General features: G+C 41.5%; 3 protein-coding genes across 5 annotated transcripts in view; 2 read left to right on the top strand and 1 right to left on the bottom strand.

Annotated features, from left to right (window-relative positions):
- ppp3r1b (protein phosphatase 3 (formerly 2B), regulatory s1ubunit B, alpha isoform, b) overlaps positions 1–21,926 on the bottom strand; it is a 69,194-nt gene that overhangs the window by 2,388 nt on the left and 44,880 nt on the right. The window contains exons 1-4 of one of the 2 annotated variants that reach the window (XM_039808518.1): positions 6,583–6,790; positions 6,165–6,341; positions 3,674–3,733; positions 728–912 (exon numbers count right to left, since the gene is read on the bottom strand). In XM_039808518.1, the coding sequence (XP_039664452.1) occupies positions 728–912; positions 3,674–3,733; positions 6,165–6,341; positions 6,583–6,607 (447 nt within the window). In that variant the 5' untranslated portion in view covers positions 6,608–6,790. Of the gene's footprint in view, positions 1–727; positions 913–3,673; positions 3,734–6,164; positions 6,342–6,582; positions 6,791–21,926 lie in introns of those variants that run through there. The other variant, XM_039808508.1, reaches the window with a different exon arrangement.
- Positions 13,731–16,545, top strand: LOC120563932 (pyrin-like). The gene has a single exon (XM_039808460.1). The coding sequence runs from the start codon at positions 13,779–13,781 to the stop codon at positions 14,559–14,561; it is 783 nt and encodes a 260-aa protein (XP_039664394.1). The 5' UTR covers positions 13,731–13,778; the 3' UTR covers positions 14,562–16,545.
- On the top strand, positions 16,612–21,434 carry LOC120563881 (E3 ubiquitin-protein ligase TRIM21-like). Of its 2 annotated transcripts, none has more exons than XM_039808371.1 (2): positions 16,612–16,896; positions 19,298–21,434. In XM_039808371.1, exon 2 carries the CDS (start codon positions 19,307–19,309, stop codon positions 20,936–20,938), a length of 1,632 nt encoding a protein of 543 aa, XP_039664305.1. In that variant the 5' UTR covers positions 16,612–16,896; positions 19,298–19,306; the 3' UTR covers positions 20,939–21,434. The 2 variants fall into 2 exon arrangements, with proteins under 2 accessions (XP_039664305.1, XP_039664296.1); XM_039808362.1 differs by having other exon boundaries at positions 16,614–16,896; positions 19,305–21,434.

Below are 21,926 nucleotides of genomic sequence, written 5' to 3'. Positions count from 1 at the left end.
GGTTTGGGCCTGCTTTTCTTCAGCAGGGACAGGGAAGATGGTTAAAATTGATGGGAAGATGGATGGAGCCAAATACAGGACCATTCTGGAAGAAAACCTGATGGAGTCTGCAAAAGACCTGAGACTGGGACGGAGATTAGTCTTCCAACAAGACAATGATCCAAAACATAAAGCAAAATCTACAATGGAATGGTTCACAAATAAACATATCCAGGTGTTAGAATGGCCAAGTCAAAGTCCAGACCTGAATCCAATCGGAATCTGTGGAAAGAACTGAAAACTGCTGTTCACAAACGCTCTCCATCCAACCTCACTGAGCTCGAGCTGTTTTGCAAGGAGGAATGGGCAAAAATGTCGTCTCTCGATGTGCAAAACTGATAGAGACATACCCCAAGCGACTTACAGCTGTAATCGCAGCAAAAGGTGGCGCTACAAAGTATTAACTTAAGGGGGCTGAATAATTTTGCGCACCCAATATTTCAGTTTTTTATTTGTTTAAAAGGTTTGAAATATCCAATAAATTTCGTTCCACTTCATGATTGTGTCCCACTTGTTGTTGATTCTTCACAAAAAATTACAGTTTTATATCTTTATGTTTGAGGCCTGAAATGTGGCAAAAGGTCGAAAAGTTCAAAGGGCGAATACTTCAGTAGCGGGCACTGTATATATATATATATATATATAAAATCTGGTTATCGTGATGAAACTACTTCTGCTCAAAGCTCACCGCGCAGAACTCCTCGAAGGATATCCTGCCGTCCCCGTCTTTGTCTGCGTTGATGATGGTTTTGTCGACGATCTGCTGCAGCTGGGTGTCCTTCAGGTTATTGCCCACCATCATCTTCAGGACCTGGAACAGCTCCCCGTTGGATATGTAGCCGTCTTTGTCCATGTCGTAGATCCTGAAGGCAACTGAGGACACAGAGGCCACGCAGACGGTCATTTTACCAGGGTTAGTTTGGGCCAAAGCTTTTCAAAAGGGCAACAAACAGAGATAGATAGATAGATAGATAGATAGATCTATGTCTCTCTGTCTATCTATTTATCTACATACTGTGTTCTGTAGACACTATAGGCATGTAATGGGCCTTAATCTTTAATATAGCTTCATGACATAATGAAATATTCAGCAATATGTTTTCTGTGGCAAAGCTTTTCAAAAGGGAAACAGAGATATCTATCTATCTATCTATCTATCTACTAGAGCTGTCAATCTTCCTCTATAATACCATTCGAATTCCATTTGATATTTTCTTTAATATTCAAATAATATTTGAATATTTAATGCTCAATTGCAGCCTGTTATAAATATGTACTACACTACTCAGTAGGGCTGCTCCCTCGACGACTAATCTGTGGTTTTGGTCTTAGTCAACTTAGATCTGTTTAGTCCATTAGTCATGTCTGATGCTGTTTTCATGCTGAATGACTTATTTCCGAGAAACGTACGAGCACATCTCTGGTAAACACAAGAATTAAGGGTTGACATTTTACCTTAATAGATATCACCGTGAAACCTACTTTGATTACTTTCATTAAGGCAGTTATTTGTTGTATTGCACGTTTTCTGAAATGTTGTGTTTAAATATGCAAAGGAAGCTATTATCTTATTCACTATATGCAATCCTTTTGCGTGACTCTTTGCGGAGAAACTCCGATTTACAGATCTGTCGATTAAATCGACTAATCGATTAGTCGACTAAGAATTTCTTCAAATCGAGCACAGCCCTACTAGTCAGGGCTTATGCATTGTCAATGCCACTAGAAGCATGTGGTTGTTGTTACACGTTCTGTCCACTAGAGGGACTTCCAAACATCAAACTGGCCTTGAATGGGACCTGAACGCAACTTTGTTTACATTGATTTTCCGACAGTGACAAGCCCAAATCACCAGAGAACTCTGGAATGAAATCAGACGGCCGACCATCGGCAGGAAAGCCAGTCGGACCGATCAGTCGGCTCCCCGAGTTGGTCCAAAAAAGTGCCTCAGAACACACCGAAGAGACTCCGACTTGAGCGTACGTTCTGCGCGTGCGCGAGACGTAATACGAAAAATGAAAACCGGAAAATGACGAACTCGTCACGTGGGGGTCTGGCTTCTCCAGCCGACCGCGAGAAATAGGCCGTGCAGCTGCTGAATCCGTCTTCGTTTCAGATCGACAAAAGGTCAGTTTGAAAGATTTTCGTCCGATTTTGAGAGGCTCTAATCCAGGGGTCACCAAACTTTTTGAAACTGAGAGCTACTTCCTGGGTATTGAGTCACACGAAGGGGCTACCAGTTTGATACACTCTTCTGAAATAACAAATGTGCTCAGTTTGCCTTTAGTTATATATGATTATTAACGATTAATGATGCTCATCTATGTGAAGACACTGATCATGTTAATGCCTTTAGTTATATTTGATGATTAATGATGCTCATCTATGTGAAGACACTGATCATGTTAATGCCTTTAGTTATATTTGATGATTAATGATGCTCATCTATGTGAAGACACTGATCATGTTAATGCCTTTAGTTATATTTGATTATTAATGATTAATGATGCTCATCTATGTGAAGACACTGATCATGTTAATGCCTTTAGTTATATTTGATGATTAATGATGCTCATCTATGTGAAGACACTGATCATGTTAATGCCTTTAGTTATATGTGATTATTAATGATTGCGCAACTTTGAGTCCATGAAAAGCGCTATATAAATTCAATTTATTATTAATGATGCTCATCTATGTGAAGACACTGATCATGTTAATGCCTTTAGTTATATGTGATTATTAATGATTAATGATGCTCATCTATGTGAAGACACTGATCATGTTAATGATTTCTCACAATAATTATCAACCATGACTTAACAAGGTGGGAAACAGATAATATCAATATTCAATTTCCATTTTTAGAACAGGCCTGAGGGCTCCTCATGTGGCCCTCGGGGGGGCTACCTGGTGCACTGGTGGTGTTGGTGACCCCTGGTCTAGTCACTCATCCCGCTCGTCATTTCCAGGTTAGCTCTCCACCAATCTGATTGGTCATTCGAGTCCGACTGCCCGCCCTCCGACCCAGCAAGTCAGGTCGGCCCAGCGCCTTAAAGGTTTTTTTACACCTTCTCTCCTAAATAACTTGACTTTGGCTTATCACGTCAGTTGTCTGGGTTACATTTTTATATTGTTTTTAATCTCTGTAATGTTGTTCACCTGTATCGAGGCAGATCTTAAACCATCTGCCTTCACTGGAAAGCACTTTGGGTCAACTCCTGCTGTTATAAATGTGCTGTAGAAATAAAGATGACTTGACTTAAGTCGACTTATTTGAGGGATCTTTGTCACTTTCTGCCCTTTCTGTCGTCAGTCCGGTCGCACCACGGTACAGCGTTGTGTTCTCCGTGTACAGAACTAAATAACATCTTTTATAAAGAGGACTTTCAACGAGCTAAAAGCATCAGAGAGCATTCAGACGTATATATAGAGGAGTCCTGGAGATATCCGACTCCACACGATCAACCTCTGTGGCAGCAGATTACTGACTTTTCAACTGACTTTTTGTGAGAGAGTTTTGAGTGAAGCTGAATGTTTACTTCTGGTTAGTTCGGTTCATTTCGGTCATTAGTAACTTACACCGTTTCATACGCTGAGTAATAAATAAATAGAAATAATGTTGGAAACTTACAACGCAGCTTCTGCTCCTTGTCTCCTTTGACGCTGAACTGGGAGACTCCTTCGATGAACTCTGACGAAAGGAAAGAAAACAGGAAACATGTCAAAAAAACTGCAGTTAAGGTAATATACGGAAGGGAGAGGAAGAGAGAGAGAGATAAAGGGGGAAGAGAGAAAGGAAGAGAGAAGAGAGAGAGAAGAGACGAGAGAGAGATAAAGGGGGAAGAGAGAAAGGAAGAGAGAAGAGAGGGAGAAGAGACGAGAGAGAGATAAAGGGGGAAGAGAGAAAGGAAGAGAGAAGAGAGAGAGAAGAGACGACAGAGAGATAAAGGGGGAGAGAGAAAGGGAGAGGAAGAGAGAGATAGAGGATAAAAGAGAAAGAGAGACAAAGGAGAGAAAGGATGAAGAGAGAGAGAGGAGAGAGAGAGATAAAAGGAAGAGGAGAGGAAGAGAAAAAAGGAGAGAGAAAAAGAGAGAGAAGAAGAGAGAAAAAAGAGAAAGGAAGAGAGAGAAAGAAGAAAGAGAGAAAGAGAGAAAAGAGAGAGAGGGAAGAGAGAGAGAGAGAGAAAGGAAAAAGAGAGAGAGCAGAGAGAGAGAGAGAAAAGGGAGAGAGAGAGGAGAGAGAGAGAGAGAGAGAGAGAGAGAGGAGAGAGAGAGAGAGATAGAGAGAGAGAGAGAGAGAGATAGAGAGAGAGAGAGAGAGGGGAGAGAATACATTACTTTAAAATTCGTGCTCACCACACGAAAACAACGACATCAACGCTTCCTGTACACGAATCAACAGATTCAATAACGTCACCGTTTCACCAACTGCCGTGAGACCGGGCTGGACGATCACCACGACGACAGCGGCGACGAAGATAACGTAAAGCCCCCAACGCACCAACCAGACGGCCGACCGACCGCCGGCAGTAAAGCCAGTCGGACCGATCAGTCGGCTCCCCGAGTTGGTCCAAAAAGTGCCTCAGAACACACCGAAGAGACGCCGACTTGAATACGAAAAAACGAAAACCGGAAAATAGCTGTAGATAGGTGGGGTCTCCTCTAGCTGTAGATAGGTGGGGTCTGCTCTAGCTGTAGATAGGTGGGGTCTCCTCTAGCTGTAGATAGGTGGGGTCTCCTCTAGCTGTAGATAGGTGGGGTCTCCTCTAGCTGTAGATATTGCTTGGGTTTCACTGTTAGATAGGTGGGGTCTCCTCTAGCTGTAGGTAAGGTGGGGTTCCTTCTAGCTGTAGATAGGTGGGGTCTCCCTAGCCGTAGATAGGTGGGGTCTCCTCTAGCTGTAGATAGGTGGAGTCTCTCCCCTAACTGTAGATATGTGGGGTCCTCCACTGTGTAGATAGGTGGGGTCTCCTCTAGCTGTAGGTAGGTGGGGTCTCCTTCTAGCTGTAGATAGGTGGGGTCTCCTCTAGCTGTAGGTAGGTGGGGTCTCCTCTAGCTGTAGATAGGTGGGGTCTCCCTAGCTGTAGATAGGTGGGTCCTCTAGCTGTGTGGGGTCTCCCCTAGCTGTAGATAGGTGAGGTCTCCTCTAGCTGTAGATAGGTGGGGTCTCCCCTAGCTGTAGATAGGTGGGGTCTCCTCTAGCTGTAGATAGGTGGGGTCTCCTCTAGCTGTAGATAGGTGGGGTCTCCCCTAGCTGTAGATAGGTGGGTACATAGTACATAAAGACAGTAGCGTTCATGTTTACATGCGGTCGCCCATCTTGGATAACAGTCATGACCAGTCGAACGCCGTGCAACCAGTAACCAGTAACGTAGCTCCAACACGGCCTTCTTGGTTCGACTGGTCGTGACGGTTATCCAAGATGGGCGGACGAATGTAAACATGAACGCTACTGTCTTTCTAAACTATCTTTTTAATAAACTGTCTGTACACACAGCTTACAACACACGCTAGATGCTTTTTTTCGGCCTTTTTTGGAGCTTTTTTCAACGCATTTGTAACTGGCTGAGGAACTTTTTGGGGGGCTTTATGAGGCTCAAAATGTAAGGGAGAAGACTACAGTATTTGAGACATGCAATGATACAGTCAAAATATTTGACTTTTTCTCTTAAATAAAAGCATGTCAATAATCTAAATGTCTGGCCCTGGATGGGATTTTCATTTTTCCAGTGTGGCCCTCTGGGAAACTGAGTTTGACACCCCTGCTGTACGGTGTCCTTGAGTGCCGAGAAAGGCGCCTTTAAATAAAATGTATTATTATTATTATTAAAACAGACCTAGGTCTACCCCCTAGGTTCATTTTACACCGGAATTGTCCTTTAAGTGCAGTAAATGTCAGCTACTTTAAGACTTTTATTCAAGTGATATTCTAAAAAGGAGACTTTAGCTTCTACCAAAGTCATTTTCTGGTAAGATACTTGTACTTTGAGTACTTTATACAAGACTGCTGATGACACAGTAATAACAACTTTATATCAGAGTAGTGTATCCTGTAACAGCAAAGCTTTAAATTCAAGAACACAGGACATTTCAGCGCGAGAAAGGGAAAATAATGTACGTACCTTTAAAGTCGACTTCTCCGTTCCCGTCGGTGTCGAATATGTCGATAACTCGCTGCACGAGCGGATTCTGCTGGAGCTCCGGTAGAGACATGAACTCCTCCACGCTCAGGGACCCGGAGTTATCTAGGTCGAGTTTCTTAAATCTCTTTCCTAGCCTCTTAATCTCATCAGCATCGACTGAAAAGAAACAGAGAAAGAGACACAGAGAGAGAGACAGAGAGAGAGAGAGACAGAGAGACATATTCAGCATCGGAAACAAACTAAACTTTTCAGACAAACAGGAGATTGTTCGGATGTTTTCGGAGCAGCAAGTTTGGGCGACACACCTAATCCATTAGAACACCTGCCGTCTACCTGTAGCCTATCGGTGCTGCCCGTAGAAACCATTTCCCCTCCGTACAACCACGATCAAACCTACCGGGTGTCTTGTTCCTACTCGCCATGGTCGCTCTGAGTTTCTGGCCTCTCTCTCTCTCTCTGCACCAGCTCGGTTGAACGTTGTGTCTAGCGGACCTCCTAAATTCAATCTATCAATTTTCTTATTTGTCACATGAAAATAGGTACGAGCTACAATTTCACTTGACACACAATCCCACCAGCTCCTTCAACTTTGTGCACCGAGCACTAAGCCCCCTAACACCGGGTCATGTGACGCCTCTTTCAACACTAATCACTCGGCTGATAGCCGGAGAGGTGGGGGCCGCATTGTGTCGGTAACCTGGTAGTTCACGGAGGTAATGTAGACCTTGTCCTTTAAAAAAAAACACCAACAACCAACAGGGAAATACCTTGCAAAAACAAAGTCCACCACACAACGCTCCAGCAACAAGTGGAGTTCAAAGAAACCATGACATCCTTAGAATACAATACGACAAAAAACATTTTAAATCATTTCAATGAAGTAGAAATGTCAATAATGAGAATAAAGTGCCAAAAAGTGACGTAAAGTCAACAAGTTGTCAACCTTTTGACTTGTTACTGCAGCAGCAGCAGCAGCAGCAGCAGGCCTCCATGGAGATCAGTAACTGGTGTTATGACACAGAACGACCACAAGATGGATCACAACACAAAGGAATAATGAGAGACTGAGTTACTGAACTGCTGCCACGCTGAGCACCAAACACTCCTGACACCTGTTTGACTATTATCTCAATCAAGATCACATGCAGAAATTAAATACAATCACTTTAATGAACAATGATTGTCTAGTTCAGGGGTTCTCAAGCTGTTTTTTCAACAATGTTCCCCCTTTGAACAGTGTTTTTTAAGCCATGTACCCCCTAACCAGCGCGACTAGTATATGGTAGGAAGAAATAAAAAGTCTCTATAAAGAGGAAGAATACAGCGATGTCAGAGATAGATTTACTAAACAACAGCCTTGGAGCTGGAAAATGTTTAGATGCTGATGAAGAAAGGCAAAAAAAAACTTGGAAAAAGACGATAGGAAAAAGGAAGGAAGGCAAGAATAGGTTGAAAATAGTAACAAAGACTTAGAAAAAAAAACAGTAGAAAGAAGGAAGGCAACACTAGGGTGACAAAAGGGACAAAAAAAAATTAAAACAAGCGACAAACTTCGTAAAAAGTGACAAAAACTTTGAAAAAAGTAGAAAAAAGTGAGGAAGAAAGGCAAGAACAGGTCAAAACAAGCAACAAAACCTTCAAAACAAGGTGACAAACTTCAATAATGGCAACAAAAACTTTGAAAAGGCGACAAACTTGGAGTAAAAAAGACGAAGTAACTACAGCCTGGGAACTGAAAAACATTTAGCTAAAAATGTCAAGTACCCCCTGCAGACCTCCAAAGTACCCCTAGGGGGACACGTATACCCCTGTTTGAGAAACACTGGTCTTGTTGATAATATGTATTGCATGTGTTGTATGATTGGATGGCAGTATGTTGGAACACTACGGAAACAAGTCTTGGACTTTATCGTATATGTTGCAGAAGTGAGACTGAGTCTCTCTTTGTGTCCAATAAACTCTAAACTAAACTCTTCTTTTTAAAGTCAACACACATGATAACCTGTTAGTTAGAGCATGACCTTTGCTCCATATTAACCAGACAACACCCTGGTATTTCACAATAAGAGTGCACACGAGAGGGAGGAAACAAACGACAGAGTTGCAGTAAGAGGAGGAGCAACACTGGAAAGAGGAGAGTTTCAACGTCACACTCCAGAAATGAAAGTTAAGTTTGTCAGAGTGTCAGCCACGCTGCAGTCGAGACAAGTCTCTGTTTCTCTCTGAAAGAAAACTCAAACTGACTTCATCAGGTCTTTCTCAACAACACAGCAGAGTCTCTGCCAAACACTGGTGAGTACAGCTGATCACATTTACACTCTCTACAACCAGGATTAACACTAAACTTCAGCTCTACTCAGGCAGCAAGTTCCTCTCTTTTAATTTCTTGTGAAATTGGTAACAATATAACTATGGCTGTTTGTCCACAGGCCCACTATACAGTAGCCCACTTTAACAGCTTTAAACAGTCTCTCTGTGTCAGTTCTCAGTAGGGCTGCAGCTATCGATTATTTTAGTAATCGAATATTCTACCGGTTATTCCATCGATTAATCGAGTAATCGCAATAAGAAATACTTAGGAAGAAATACTTAGTAAACAGCAATAGTAAATATTTATTATTGCTGTTTACTAAAAAAAAGGAAACCTGTCGCTTGTATATATACACAAAAGACTGGTTTCCTTTTTTAGAAAAAGCAACATTTTTTATTGCCAAATTCCAAGCCCCTAAAAAGAAATACATTACAATAGTACATTTTTGGTGGCCCAAATGTTAATATTTTTCACCCAATTCCCCTTCTTGCCTGTGGCTCTTTGCACTGGATATGCAAAAGAGCTGTTCACTGACCAGAGGGTTTACAGCAGGGCTACTCAACTACACTGTTCTGGGGGACACATTTTCAGAAGCCTAATACACCGTGAGGAGCATAGCTATATCTATGGTGAGGATTCAGAATAAAGAATGCATGATGACGTCATTCACGTGCATATTAAGTAGCCATGCTGGGGGGAGGAGCCGGTTCGTCTCCGGCAGCAGCTACATTTCCAAAGATTAGAAGCAAACTAATAAAAAGTTACACTACAAACCGACAGCTTTCGTTTCAGCTTGGTAAAACATGGCTATTAGCAGAGTAGCATGTTGTAGGCTAGTTGTGTAAAACATGGCTATTAGCAGAGTAGCATGCTGTAGGCTAGTTGTGTAAAACATGGCTATTAGCAGAGTAGCATGCTGTAGGCTATTTGTGTAAAACATAGCTATTAGCAGAGTAGCATGCTGTAGGCTAGTTGTGTAAAACATGGCTATTAGCAGAGTAGCATGCTGTAGGCTATTTGTGTAAAACATAGCTATTAGCAAAGTAGCATGCTGTAGGCTAGTTGTGTAAAACATAGCTATTAGCAAAGTAGCGCATGACGCTGTATTCTAGTTGTGTAAAACATGGCTATTAGCAAAGTAGCATGCTGTAGGCTAGTTGTGTAAAACATGGCTATTAGCAAAGTAGCATGCTGTAGGCTAGTTGTGTAAACAGCGCGGTGGACGAGAGCAGCAGACCCTAGCTACCTTGTGTCGGGTTGGCTCCGTGGAATGGATGAGTACACTGGAGGTTTGTTACAGAGGTGATGTAGCAGCATGTTTGCAGCTTAAAATGATCCCAAACTTTCTGTCGTTTTCTCTCGCCTGCCTCTTCTCTTAGACCCTCGCTGTTTTCGTCTTCCTTCATTTCTAATATGGGCCGTCAGTCTTGTGTTTATATACTGTCTGGGCTTGTGTTGTGTCCGCAGAAGTGCAAACCTCTTGTGCGCTAGTAATAATCCTCCGTGCGGAAACACAGTGAGCCGTACAACCTTAATTACATTGATTTAACGAAGCTTCGAGGCAAAGAATTTTGCTTTGAGGATTTTTTGTAATCGAATTATTCGAAGAATCGTTGCAGCCCTAGTTCTCAGGACTGGAGTTTAGATTACTTCCTACTTTACTGCTATTGTTACTGTTTACAGATCGCTTCATGAATACAGCTTCCTCTATCTTCTCTGGCTGTTTCACAATAAAAGCATTCAAACAGAGAAACAGTGGGAGGCTTTTAATGTGAAGCAGCTGGAGGAAATGAAATGTGTTCAAGTAAGCAGAGCTTTGTTAGCAGTATATATACAGACTAGAGATGTTCCGATACAAATACCAATATCGGTATCGCCTCCGATACTGCCTAAAACGCTGGTATCTGTATCATAAAGTACTGGAGTTTATGCACCGATACCACGTAATAAAGCCCTAAAGAAAATCTACGTTAAAGTAGTTTATTTAGGTTATTTTTCCGTTATAAATGACGGTCAAACTGGAGAATAAAAGAAAGTTCTGGGGCATTCATCGTTTGTTCATGTTTTCACAAAGAGTTTAACCTGAGCCAGACAGACAACAAAGATAGAAATAATATCCCATCCATACAGGGATAGTAGTATACAGCTGTTAAACAATATCACATCCATACAGGGATAGTAGTATACAGCTGTTAAATAATATCACATCCATACAGGGATAGTAGTATACATCTGTTAAAACAAAATAAAGTATATGACACACTGGTATCGGATCAGTTCCCCATATCGGCCGATACACAAGTTCAGGTATCGGAATCGGTATCGGAATCGGTATCAGGAAGCAAAAAATGGTATCGGACCATCTCTAATATAGACTTCAGTAACAACTGGTTGACACAACAGGACGTGCTATCTTGTCAGAGCAGCGAGTTTCAGCTTGTCAGCACAGCTTCAATGTATGCTGTTGCTATCCTATCAAAACATGGCACATATTATTCAAATTACATAATATACCTAATATATGTCCGGGCTCTACACTCACTTTATTAGGAGCACTGTAGCCCCCTAACTAAAACAGTTTCAAATTTTCCCCATTTTAACTGTTTTACTGATAAATGCTTTGGTAATAAATACAGAAACTACAATGTGCTGTTTTTTATTTTAGCTCGCAGTTCCATTTTAATTGAATGGTGTTTAGCAAATGCACATTCACAAATGTAAACAAAGTATTATTGTCAATGTACTGTATTATGTGCCTCTGCCTCAAAAAGGCACTACCCTCCCTCCGCTGTATTTTCTGATAACACTGACGTAACAATCAGGGTGATTAAACTTCCACAGAAAGGGGAGTATCTAATAAAGCAGTGTGGGAAAGATTGAATGAATACACCTGTTCTTGCCTCCCTTCATTGGCTACCGGTTTGCTTTAGAATACATTTTAGCCAGAGAAAGAGGAGCTCACGACAATGCTCTATTTGTTTTGACGGAATAAAAAAGTTCAGTATAATTGGTCAGAAACTGTATTCAAATGTTAAGCTAAGGCTACCTTTTTATTGGTTATCACTACACAGCATACTTCTCACCCATGTACGGTCGTTAGCAAACAAAATGGAGCATCGGCTGCGAATCTCCACTCATAAATTAAGGAATGCAATATAATGATTTTCATGGAAACATGGTAACAACAGCGCCAGGCAACAGCATGCGTATGTTTCGCCATGGTTGACTTTTACTGACTATGAGTGTGACGCCATGAAAGTGAGACACATGAGTGTAGATGACGTTACCCACGCAGTTGACTAATCACACACGGACCCTCCGTCTCTCACACACATTGGCCAACCCTGGCAGACTTGCTCGTTATTCAGCAAGTCTCAAAAAAATGGTTGCAAAAACTATTTGGTCGCAATCTCGAGCCCCATATGTTATACTTAACCCTTGTGTGTCCTTTGGGTCCCGGTGACCAATTACAGCAGTCCCACGTGCACTCTGAGAGCCAATGACCAAACGGGAGTGAGAACGGGTTGATCATTTCCTTGATTGTGATATGAAGACGAGACGTGTGTGTGACTCCAACATCTCACATTTACCAACAAAACGTACAGCGAAAGACCGTGCAAAACATCTCAGACCGTCCTCCCAACCTGTAGACATTTTAACATCAACGTAGATTCGAACGATTTAAAAGTCGCTTAAGTTGCTGCCGTTTCAATCCTGGCTGTCGGCTCTCTGCAGCGGGTGGGGCTGCTGCTCCGTTCCCTCCCGCGACTGACGCTTACTTACAGACAGACAGACAGACAGACAGACAGACAGACAGACAGACAGGTGGATGCGGGAAAAAAAGGAGATGAGACGATACAATGACCTAAATTGAGGACAGCTACGCTCGTTTTTGTAAGTACAATGATAAGTTAAAGTCCAATAAGTACTTTATCAAACCGTATGAATGTGAGTCCCAGGATAGGATATTAACTATCAATGTAAATCAACAAGCCACTGACACATATGTTCAAATTTGATTCATAAAATAAATTATTATTTTTTGTCTTAAATCCACCAGCCATTTTTATAATATACCAACATTTGCAGCATCCTGAGCTATTTTGGCAAGGTTACTAGGAAATCTCAGCCCAGAGTAGTAGTTTTAGTTTTTAAGTTTCCTTTTTATTTTTAAAGAACTACACTAAAAAATAAATTGCAACCTTTTTGCAACTTTCACTGTCTCCCGCAACTTCATTGCAACAAACCTACAAAAGACTTTTATTGCAATTTTTTACAAAAGCTCCCGTGAAATCAGGCATTTTTGGCCGCAACAATCTCAAAAAATGACCGCAAAATCCTGGTGGGACTGCTTTTTAAACAAATAATTAAAGCGGTTTTGAATTTAAAATGTTTTTTTCTTTTCTTTAACATTCACTGTGTAGATATGGCTGCTGCAAACTATCTGCCATCTGAAGATCAGTTTCTGTGCTCCATCTGTCTGGATGTGTTCACTGATCCTGTCACCACATCATGTGGACACAACTTCTGCAAGAACTGCATCAATGAACACTGGGATACTAATACCCAGTACTTGGGTCTATTTTTTTTAATTTTTTTAAAAAAAAAACCCCCCCCCCCCCCCCCATTTTTTTTTTTGTTTTTTTTGCTCCCCCCCCCAGTTCAGACAGTCAGCTCAACAGAAAGCCAGCAGCAGCAGCTCAGAGCAACAAGTGTCCAAACCAGGAGAAGTTCCCTGTGACGTCTGCACTGGAACCAAACTGAAGGCCCTGAAGTCCTGCCTGGTGTGTTTGGTCTCCTACTGTGAGACTCACCTGGAGCCTCATCTGACCATGTCAGGTCTGAAAAGACATCAGCTGATCGACCCTGTAGAGAACCTGGAAGGCAGGATGTGTACAAAGCACGATAAACCTCTGGAGCTGTTCTGTAAGACCGACCAGACATGTGTCTGCATGCTCTGCACTGTTTTAGATCACAAGATGCATGATGTTGTTCCTCTGAAAGAAGGACATGAAGAAAAGAAGGCAGAGCTGGAGGCTGAAATTCAGCAGATGATCCAGAAGAGACGACTGAAGATTCAGGAGATCAAACACTCAGTCGACCTCAGTGAGGAAGATGCAGACAGAGAGATAGCAGAAGGTGTTCAGGTCTTCACTTCTCTGAAGGAGTCTGTTGAGAGAGGCCTGAATGAGCTCATCAACACGATCAAAGAGAAGCAGAAAACAACAGAAAAACAGGCTGAAGCTTTCATCAAAGAGCTGGAACAGGAAATCTCTGAGCTGATGAAGAGAAGCACTGAGGTGGAGCAGCTCTCACGCTCTGGAGACCACCTCCATCTTCTCCAGAGTGTCCAGTCCCTAAACACCAACCACCCTCCACCCACCAAGGATTGGACAGAGGTCAGCGTCCGTCCATCATATGAGGGGACTGTGAGGAGAGCTGTGGTTCAGCTGGAGGAGACACTCAGTAAAGAGATGAAGAAGCTGGTTGCCGAGTCTGAACTGAAGATGGTCCAGCAGTATGCAGTGGATGTGATTCTTGATCCTGATACAGCATATCCCTATCTCATCCTGTCTAATGATGGGAAACAAGTACGTCCTGGTAAGGTAAAAAAAAATCTTCCAGACGACCCAGAGAGATTTTCAGATTGTACTTGTGTTTTAGGAAAGCAGAGTTTCTTTTCAGGCAGATTTTACTTTGAGGTTCAAGTTAAAAGAAAGACTGAATGGACTTTAGGAGTGGCCAGAGAGTCGATCAACAGGAAGGGAAGCATCACAGGGAGCCCTCTGAATGGTTTGTGGCTAATATTGTTGAGAAATGGAAAGGAGTACACAGCTGGTACTGACCCTTCAGTCCTTCTCTCTCTGAAGTCTCCTCCTCAGAAGGTGGGGGTGTTTGTGGATTATGAGGAGGGTCTGGTCTCCTTTTATGACGTAGATGCTGCAGCTCTTATCTACTCCTTTACTGGCTGCTCCTTCACTGAGAAACTCTTCCCATTCCTTAGTCCACGTTATGGTGGTAAAAACTCTGCACCTCTGATCATCTCTCCTGTCAGAGTAAACTAATCACTCATCTTATTTAATTTAAGGGGATTCACTGCAGGTGAATAGGGAAAATAGTTATAGAAACCTCCCCATTTGATTACTTACATTAAGACAATTATCTTTTATATTTAAAGTTTTCTGAAATTCTGTTTAAATATGCAAATGAGACCACACCTAATGCTAACTTTTGGTTAATTTAGGAGAAATGTACAGGTGCAGAAAGACAAAGTGTAGTAAAATAAACACCTAAATGTGTATTTTGGATATTTTCCCTACCAGTCTAAAAGACTAAAAAAAAACATACATGTGTAAATGCCAGTTTAACCTGTTAGCATGAAATCAAACGGGTTTAGCCGCGTACATCGAACACAATCAGTGAAACTGGAAATCCACCAAACTCTACTGTAGCGTCACCCTTTAAGGAAACAAATGTAAATATTTATAGTTTACGTCTTATGTTCTACAGAATCTGCTTACTGTGGTGATTGATTTACACTTCATTGTTAAGATTTCTTATTATATGTATCTGATGACATAGTCAACACATTCATTTGATGCATCATGACACAAAAATATCTGTTTAAACCTCTGTTAAACCCACAGATGTTTAGTTTGTAAAGACACCAAATATGTATATATAAGGCTTGACTCAATTTGCAAAGAAATGCTGCAAAATCGCTTAGTTTTTTATTTATTTCATGTGCAGCCACAGAAAACATATTGCTGAATATTTCATTATGTCATGAAGCTATATTAAAGATTAAAGCCCATTACATGCCTATAGTGTCTACAGAACACCGATAGATAGATAGATAGATAGATACTTTATTCATCCTGAGGGAAATTGTAGGCATCCAGTAGCTTAGACAACTATAACTCAACAAACACACATACACACGTATAGCTCACATACATAAAAATCACTCACAGAAATGTAAAGAGTTAACAATTTGTGATTACAAAGGTCTGGTGTGGACTGACCATGTGATGTATGTGTCGTTATACCATGTGATTTATGTGTTGTTATACCGGGTATAAAAAGTTAATGATATAATAGAATAGATTGTGGGAAAGGGTATTGCTTAATTACTCGTCACTTAAGCCATTTTTATTTGTTTTGTGAATACTGGTAAGATGCTTTATGAGTCAAAGACATCTGTAAAAATGTGATTGTAAAAATAAAAACTGAGTAATCCGTGACTTGAGCACCAAACTCTGAACAGAAAAGTCTGGTTTACACACGCAAGTAGTATTTCATTACGAGTACATTGTGTTTCCTGTGGCTGTTTCACAATAAAAGCTCCCTGTGTGTTTCACCAGTTGGATGCTTTAAATGTGAAGCAGTGACAGGAGGAAATGTTGGTGTTCACCAGCAGTGATTAAACACAGTACGGCTGTAAGAGAGTGAACAGTAAACAGTGAGGCCGATATCAATCAAATAGATGGTGCCCCTAGCATTCAAGTGTGCTGCCTCTGCCACGGGCCGACCCCAATTGTTATTAACAGTTTGTGGACACACACCCAAAATAAGATTAAAGAAATGTATTATTATCAACATAGCAGTCTTTTAATACTATACTACAGAGTAAAACATCCTGTCTGTGAGGAACTCCAGAGATCATATGTTCATATGATCACTCTAAATAAAGATTTCTTGGTTGTCACACTCATATCCAAAACATCTGTAAGAAAAACTGGATGAGTTTTCTTATTTCAAGAATCAAACCGAAGGCAAATATCCTTTTCTTTTATATTTGGTTTTTAGTGGTTAAATGCGCAGACATCACTGCAAACTATTATCTCGATCAATATCTTATGCAAAAATAAAATCACTTTAATAAACAATGATTGTCTTATTGATAATACGTTTTGCATTTGTTGTATGATTAGTTGGTAGTATGATGTCTTTACACCAATGAATACTACGGAAACAAGTCTTGGACTTCATTGTCTTATCTTTGACATGTTGCAGATGTGAGACGTGTCCAATAAACTCTAAACTAAACTCTTCTGTTTAAAGTCAAACTGACGCCCCATAACGTGTCAACACACATGATAACCTGTTAGATAAAGCTCCACCTTTGCTCCATATTAACCAGACAACACCCTGGTATTTCACAATAAGAGTGCACATGAGAGGGAGGAAACCAAACCTAACAACAGAGCTGCAGTAAGAGGAGGAGCAACACTGGGAAGAGGAGAGCTTCAACGTCCCACTCCAGAAATGAAAGTTAAGTTTGTCAGAGTGTCGGCCACGCTGCAGTCGAGACAAGTCTCTGTTTCTCTCTGAAAGAAAACTCAAACTGACTTCATCAGGTCTTTCTCAACAACACAGCAGAGTCTCTGCCAAACACTGGTGAGTACAGCTGATCACATTTACACTTTCTACAACCAGGATTAACACTAAACTTCAGATCTACTCAGGCAGCAAGTTCCTCTCTTTTAATTTCTTGTGAAATTGGTAACAATATAACTATGGCTGTTTGTCCACAGGCCCACTATACAGTAGACCACTTTAACAGTTTTAAACAGTCTCTCTGTGACAGTTCTCAGGACTGGAGTTTAGATTACTTCCTATTTTACTGCTATTGTTACGGTTTACGGATCACATCATAAATAAAGTTTCCTCCATTTCCTCTGGCTGTTTCACAATAAAAGCTTTCAACCAGAGAACCAGTGGGAGGCTTTTAATGTGAAGCAGCTGGAGGAAATGAAATGTGTTCAAGTAAGCAAAGCTTTGTTAGCAGTATATATACAGACTACAGATGTTCCGCTACAAATACCAGTATCACTGCCTAAAACGCTGTTATCGGTATCGGGAAGTACTGGAGTGTATGCACCGATCCTATACCACGTAATAAAGTCCTAAAGAAAATCTACGTTAAAGTTTATTCATGTTGTTTTTCCGTTATAACTGAATGTCAAACTGGATAATAACAGAAAGTTCTGGGGCATTCATTGTTTGGGTTTGTTCATGTTTCACAAAGATTTTAACCTGAGCCAGACCAACAACAGAGATAGAAATAATATCACATCCATACAGGGATAGTAGTATACAGCTGTTATACATCATATCACATCCATACAGGGACAGTAGTATACAGCTGATATACATCATATCCATACAGGGATAGTAGTATACAGCTGTTAAAACATAATACAATATATGACACACTGGTATCGGATCAGTACTCGGTATCGGCCGATATGCAAGTTCAGGTATCAGAATTGGTATCAGGAAGCAAAAAATGGTATCGATAGGGGTGTGCAAAAAAATCGATTCATAATTGAAACACAATTTAAGCTCTACCGATTCAAAATCGATTCATATTTATTTTATTATTTTATTTTTTTAAATTGTAAGTGCAGCTTTTATATATATATATATGATGTGCTGTTTTTGTCAGAGCAGCGAGCTTCAGCTTGTCAGCACAGCTTCAATATATGCTGTTGCTATCCTATCAAAACATGGCATATATTATTCAAATTGACTTTACCTAATATATGTCAGGGCTCTACACTGACTTTATTAGGAGCACTGTATCCCCCTAACTAAAACGTTTTCACATTTAGCAGTCACATTTTAATTGAATGGTGTTTAACAAATGCACATTCACAAATGTAAACAAAGTATTATTGTCAATGTACTGTATTACTAGCCTGGCTTCGCCCTACTACGTACTTCCGCTCAATTTTCATTTTCCTTCAGTACTACGTCTGGGTTTGCGGTATATTCTTGGGTTTTCTCCGGTCAAGTCTTTACCGGTCCAATCAGCGAACGTAGGGAGTGGCTAAGAACGATGACGTTGAGGTCGTAGTTCCGTAATGGCGGCGGAGAAAGATGCGAGCGAAGCCATTCGGTCCGTTGTGGCAACGCTACCGAATATCCAGAAGTTAAAGCCTGAGCAAGAACAGTCTTTGCTGAGTTGTGTTGGTGGCCATGATGTTGTGGCCCTCCTCCCCACGGGGTTCGGGAACAGTTTGATTTTCCAGCTCGCTCCGTTAGCGGTGAAGGAGTTGGCTAAGGCTAACACTAGCGATGCTAAGCTGCCTCCCTCCCACCTCTGTATTTTTTGATAACACTGACATAACAATCATATAGTGGGTGATTAAACTTCCACAGAAAGGCGAGTATCTAACTATCTAATACCCAGTGTGGTAAAGACTGAATGACGAGCGAGCCAGAGAAAGAGGAGCTCATAAAACACAGGCACGATTTGTTTTGACGGAATGAAAAAGTTCAGTATAATTGGTCAGAAACTGAATTCAAATGTTAAGCTAAGGCTACCTTTTTATTGGCTATCACTACACAGCATTTTTCTCACCAACGTACGGTCGTTAGCAAACACAATGGAGCATCGGCTGCGAATCACCACTCCTAAATTAATTAAGGACTGCAATATAATGATATTCATGGAAACATGGTAACAATAGCGCCAGGCAACAGCATGCTTATGTTTCGACATGGTTGACTTTCACGAGCTATGAGTGTGATGCCATGAAAGTGAGACACATGAGTGTAGATGACGTTACCCACGCAGCTGACTAATCACACACATTGGCCAACCATGGCAGACTTGCTCCTTCCTCGTTATTCAGCAAGTCTCAAAAAAATGGTTGCAAAAACTATCTGGTCAAAATCTCGAGCCCTATATGTTATACTTAAAAGAACAATAACGCTTTTCAAAAACACCTTTTTAAACAAATAATTAAAGATGTTTTGAATTAACTGTTTTTTTCTTTTCTTTAACATTCAGTGTGTAGATATGGCTGCTGCAAACTATCTGCCATCTGAAGATCAGTTTCTGTGCTCCATCTGTCTGGATGTGTTCACTGATCCGGTCACCATACCATGTGGTCACAACTTCTGCAAAAAATGCATCAATGAACACTGGAATATTAACGACCAGCATCTGTGTCCGATGTGCAAAGAGGCTTCTAACACAAGACCTGATTTGAGAGTCAACACTTTCATCTCTGAGATGGTTGCTCAGTTCAGACAGTCAGCTCAACAGAAAGCCAGCAGCAGCAGCTCAGAGCAACAAGTGTCCAAACCAGGAGAAGTTCCCTGTGACGTCTGCACTGGAACCAAACTGAAGGCCCTGAAGTCCTGCCTGGTGTGTCTGATCTCCTACTGTGAGACTCACCTGGAGCCTCATCTGACAGCTTCACGTCTGAAAAGACATCAGCTGATCGACCCTGTGGAGAACCTGGAAGGCAGGATGTGTACGAAGCACGATAAACCTCTGGAGCTGTTCTGTAAGACCGACCAGACATGTGTCTGCATGCTCTGCCATGTTTCAGACCATAAGATGCATGATGTTGTTCCTATGAAAGAAGAATATGAAGGAAAGAAGGCCGAGCTGGAGGCTGAAATTCAGCAGATGATCCAGGAGAGACGACTGAAGATTCAGGAGATCAAACACTCAGTTGACCTCAGTGAGGAAGATGCAGACAGAGAGATAGCAGAAGGTGTTCAGGTCTTCACTTCTCTGAAGGAGTCCGTTGAGAGAGGCCTGAATGAGCTCATCAACACGATCAAAGAGAAGCAGAAAACAACAGAAAAACAGGCCGAAGCCTTCATCAAAGAGCTGGAACAGGAAATCTCTGAGCTGATGAAGAGAAGCACTGAGGTGGAGCAGCTCTCACGCTCTGAAGATCACCTCCATCTTCTCCAGAGTGTCCAGTCCCTAAACACCAATCACCCTACACCCATCAAGGACTGGACAGAAGTCAGCGTCCGTCCATCATATGAGGGGACTGTGGTGAAAGCTGTTGTTCAGCTGGAGGAGACGCTCAGTAAAGAGATGAAGAAGCTGCTCGCTGAGTCTGAGCTGAAGAGGGTCCAGCAGTATGCAGTGGATGTGACTCTTGATCCTGATACAGCACATCCTCAACTCATCCTGTCTCATGATGGGAAACAAGTACATCCTGGTAAGGTAAAAAAAAATCTCCCAGACAACCCAGAGGGATTTTCTGATTGTAATTGTGTTTTAGGAGAGCAGAGTTTCTCTTCAGGCAGATTTTACTTTGAGGTTCAAGTTAAAGGAAAGACTGAATGGACTTTAGGAGTGGCCAGAGAGTCCATCAACAGGAAGGGGCAAATCAAAGCGGGCCCTCAGTATGGTAACTGGACTATATGGTTGAGAAATAGAAATGAGTACGAAGCTCTTGCTGGCCCTGCTGTCCGTCTCTCTCTGAAGTCTCCTCCTCAGAAGGTGGGGGTGTTTGTGGATTATGAGGAGGGTCTGGTCTCTTTTTATGACGTAGATACTGCAGCTCTTATCTACTCCTTTACTGGCTGCTCCTTCACTGAGAAACTCTTCCCATTCTTCAATCCGCGTTATGGTGGTAAAAACTCTGCACCTCTGATCATCACTCCTGTCAGAGTAAACTAATCACTCATCTTATTTCATGTATTGATTTATTTTCATTTAAGGGGATTCACTGCAGGTGAATATGGAAAATAGTTATAGAAGCCTCCACATTAAATTATTTACTGTATAGGAGCCACATATTGTATGTTGTTTATGGTCTCATTTATGTTGTTTGTTGATTATGTGTATAATAATGTATTATTATCAACATAGCAGTCTTTTAATACTGAACTACAGACAGAGTAAAACATCCTGAGTGTCTGTGAGGAACTCCAGAGATCATATCTTCAGTCTAAATAAAGAGTTCTTGGTTGTCACACTCGTGTCCAAACGATCTGTAAGAAAAACTGGATGAGTTTTCTTATTTCAAGAATCAAACCGAAGGCAAATATCCTTTCCTTTTAGATTTGGTTTCAATGGTTAAATGTGCAGACATCACTGCAAACTATTATCTCGATCAATATCTTATGCAAAAATAAAATCACTTTAATAAACAATGATGGTCTTGCTGAGAATACGCATTGCATTTGTTGTATGATTGGATGGTAGTATGTTGGAACACAATGGAAATTAAAGCTGCGAGCAGTGATGGACGGGCCCTCGCGCCTCTGCGCGCGTCAGGGTTACCGGCGGACGCCGCTCCTTGCGACGGTGCATTTGCGCAAGCACTCAGACGCCGCAAATTGTCAACAATGAAAAGGGAACTCCGTGACGAGTTCAATGATACCTCACACAAGACTCTACGTCATATGGTTCATAATCTGTGAAAGGGGACGTGGCTAAAGCATAGGGGGCGGGTCAAACCATCACCAATTAAAAAGGAAGTCTCTGCTGAGTTCAATGATACCTCACATAAGACTACCTTAAACGGGTCAAAAGTGATGAAAGGGGGCGTGGCTTAACCATAGGGGGCGGGCCAAACCATGAGCAACGAAAAAAGAAGTCTCTGCTGAGTTCGTTGATACCTCACATAAGACTCTACCTTTAACGGGTCAGCATTTATGAAAGG

The sequence above is a fragment of the Perca fluviatilis genome, chromosome 1, assembly GCF_010015445.1.
Source record: "Perca fluviatilis chromosome 1, GENO_Pfluv_1.0, whole genome shotgun sequence".
Classification (NCBI taxonomy): Eukaryota; Metazoa; Chordata; class Actinopteri; order Perciformes; family Percidae; genus Perca; species Perca fluviatilis.
This window is presented reverse-complemented; position numbering and strand designations above follow the sequence as displayed.

Coding starts and splice junctions, on each gene's coding strand:
- LOC120563932 (XM_039808460.1), top strand. CDS start 13,779: ATGAAGAGAAGCACTGAGGTGGAGCAGCTCTCACGCTCTGGAGACCAC.
- LOC120563881 (XM_039808371.1), top strand. CDS start 19,307: ATGGCTGCTGCAAACTATCTGCCATCTGAAGATCAGTTTCTGTGCTCC.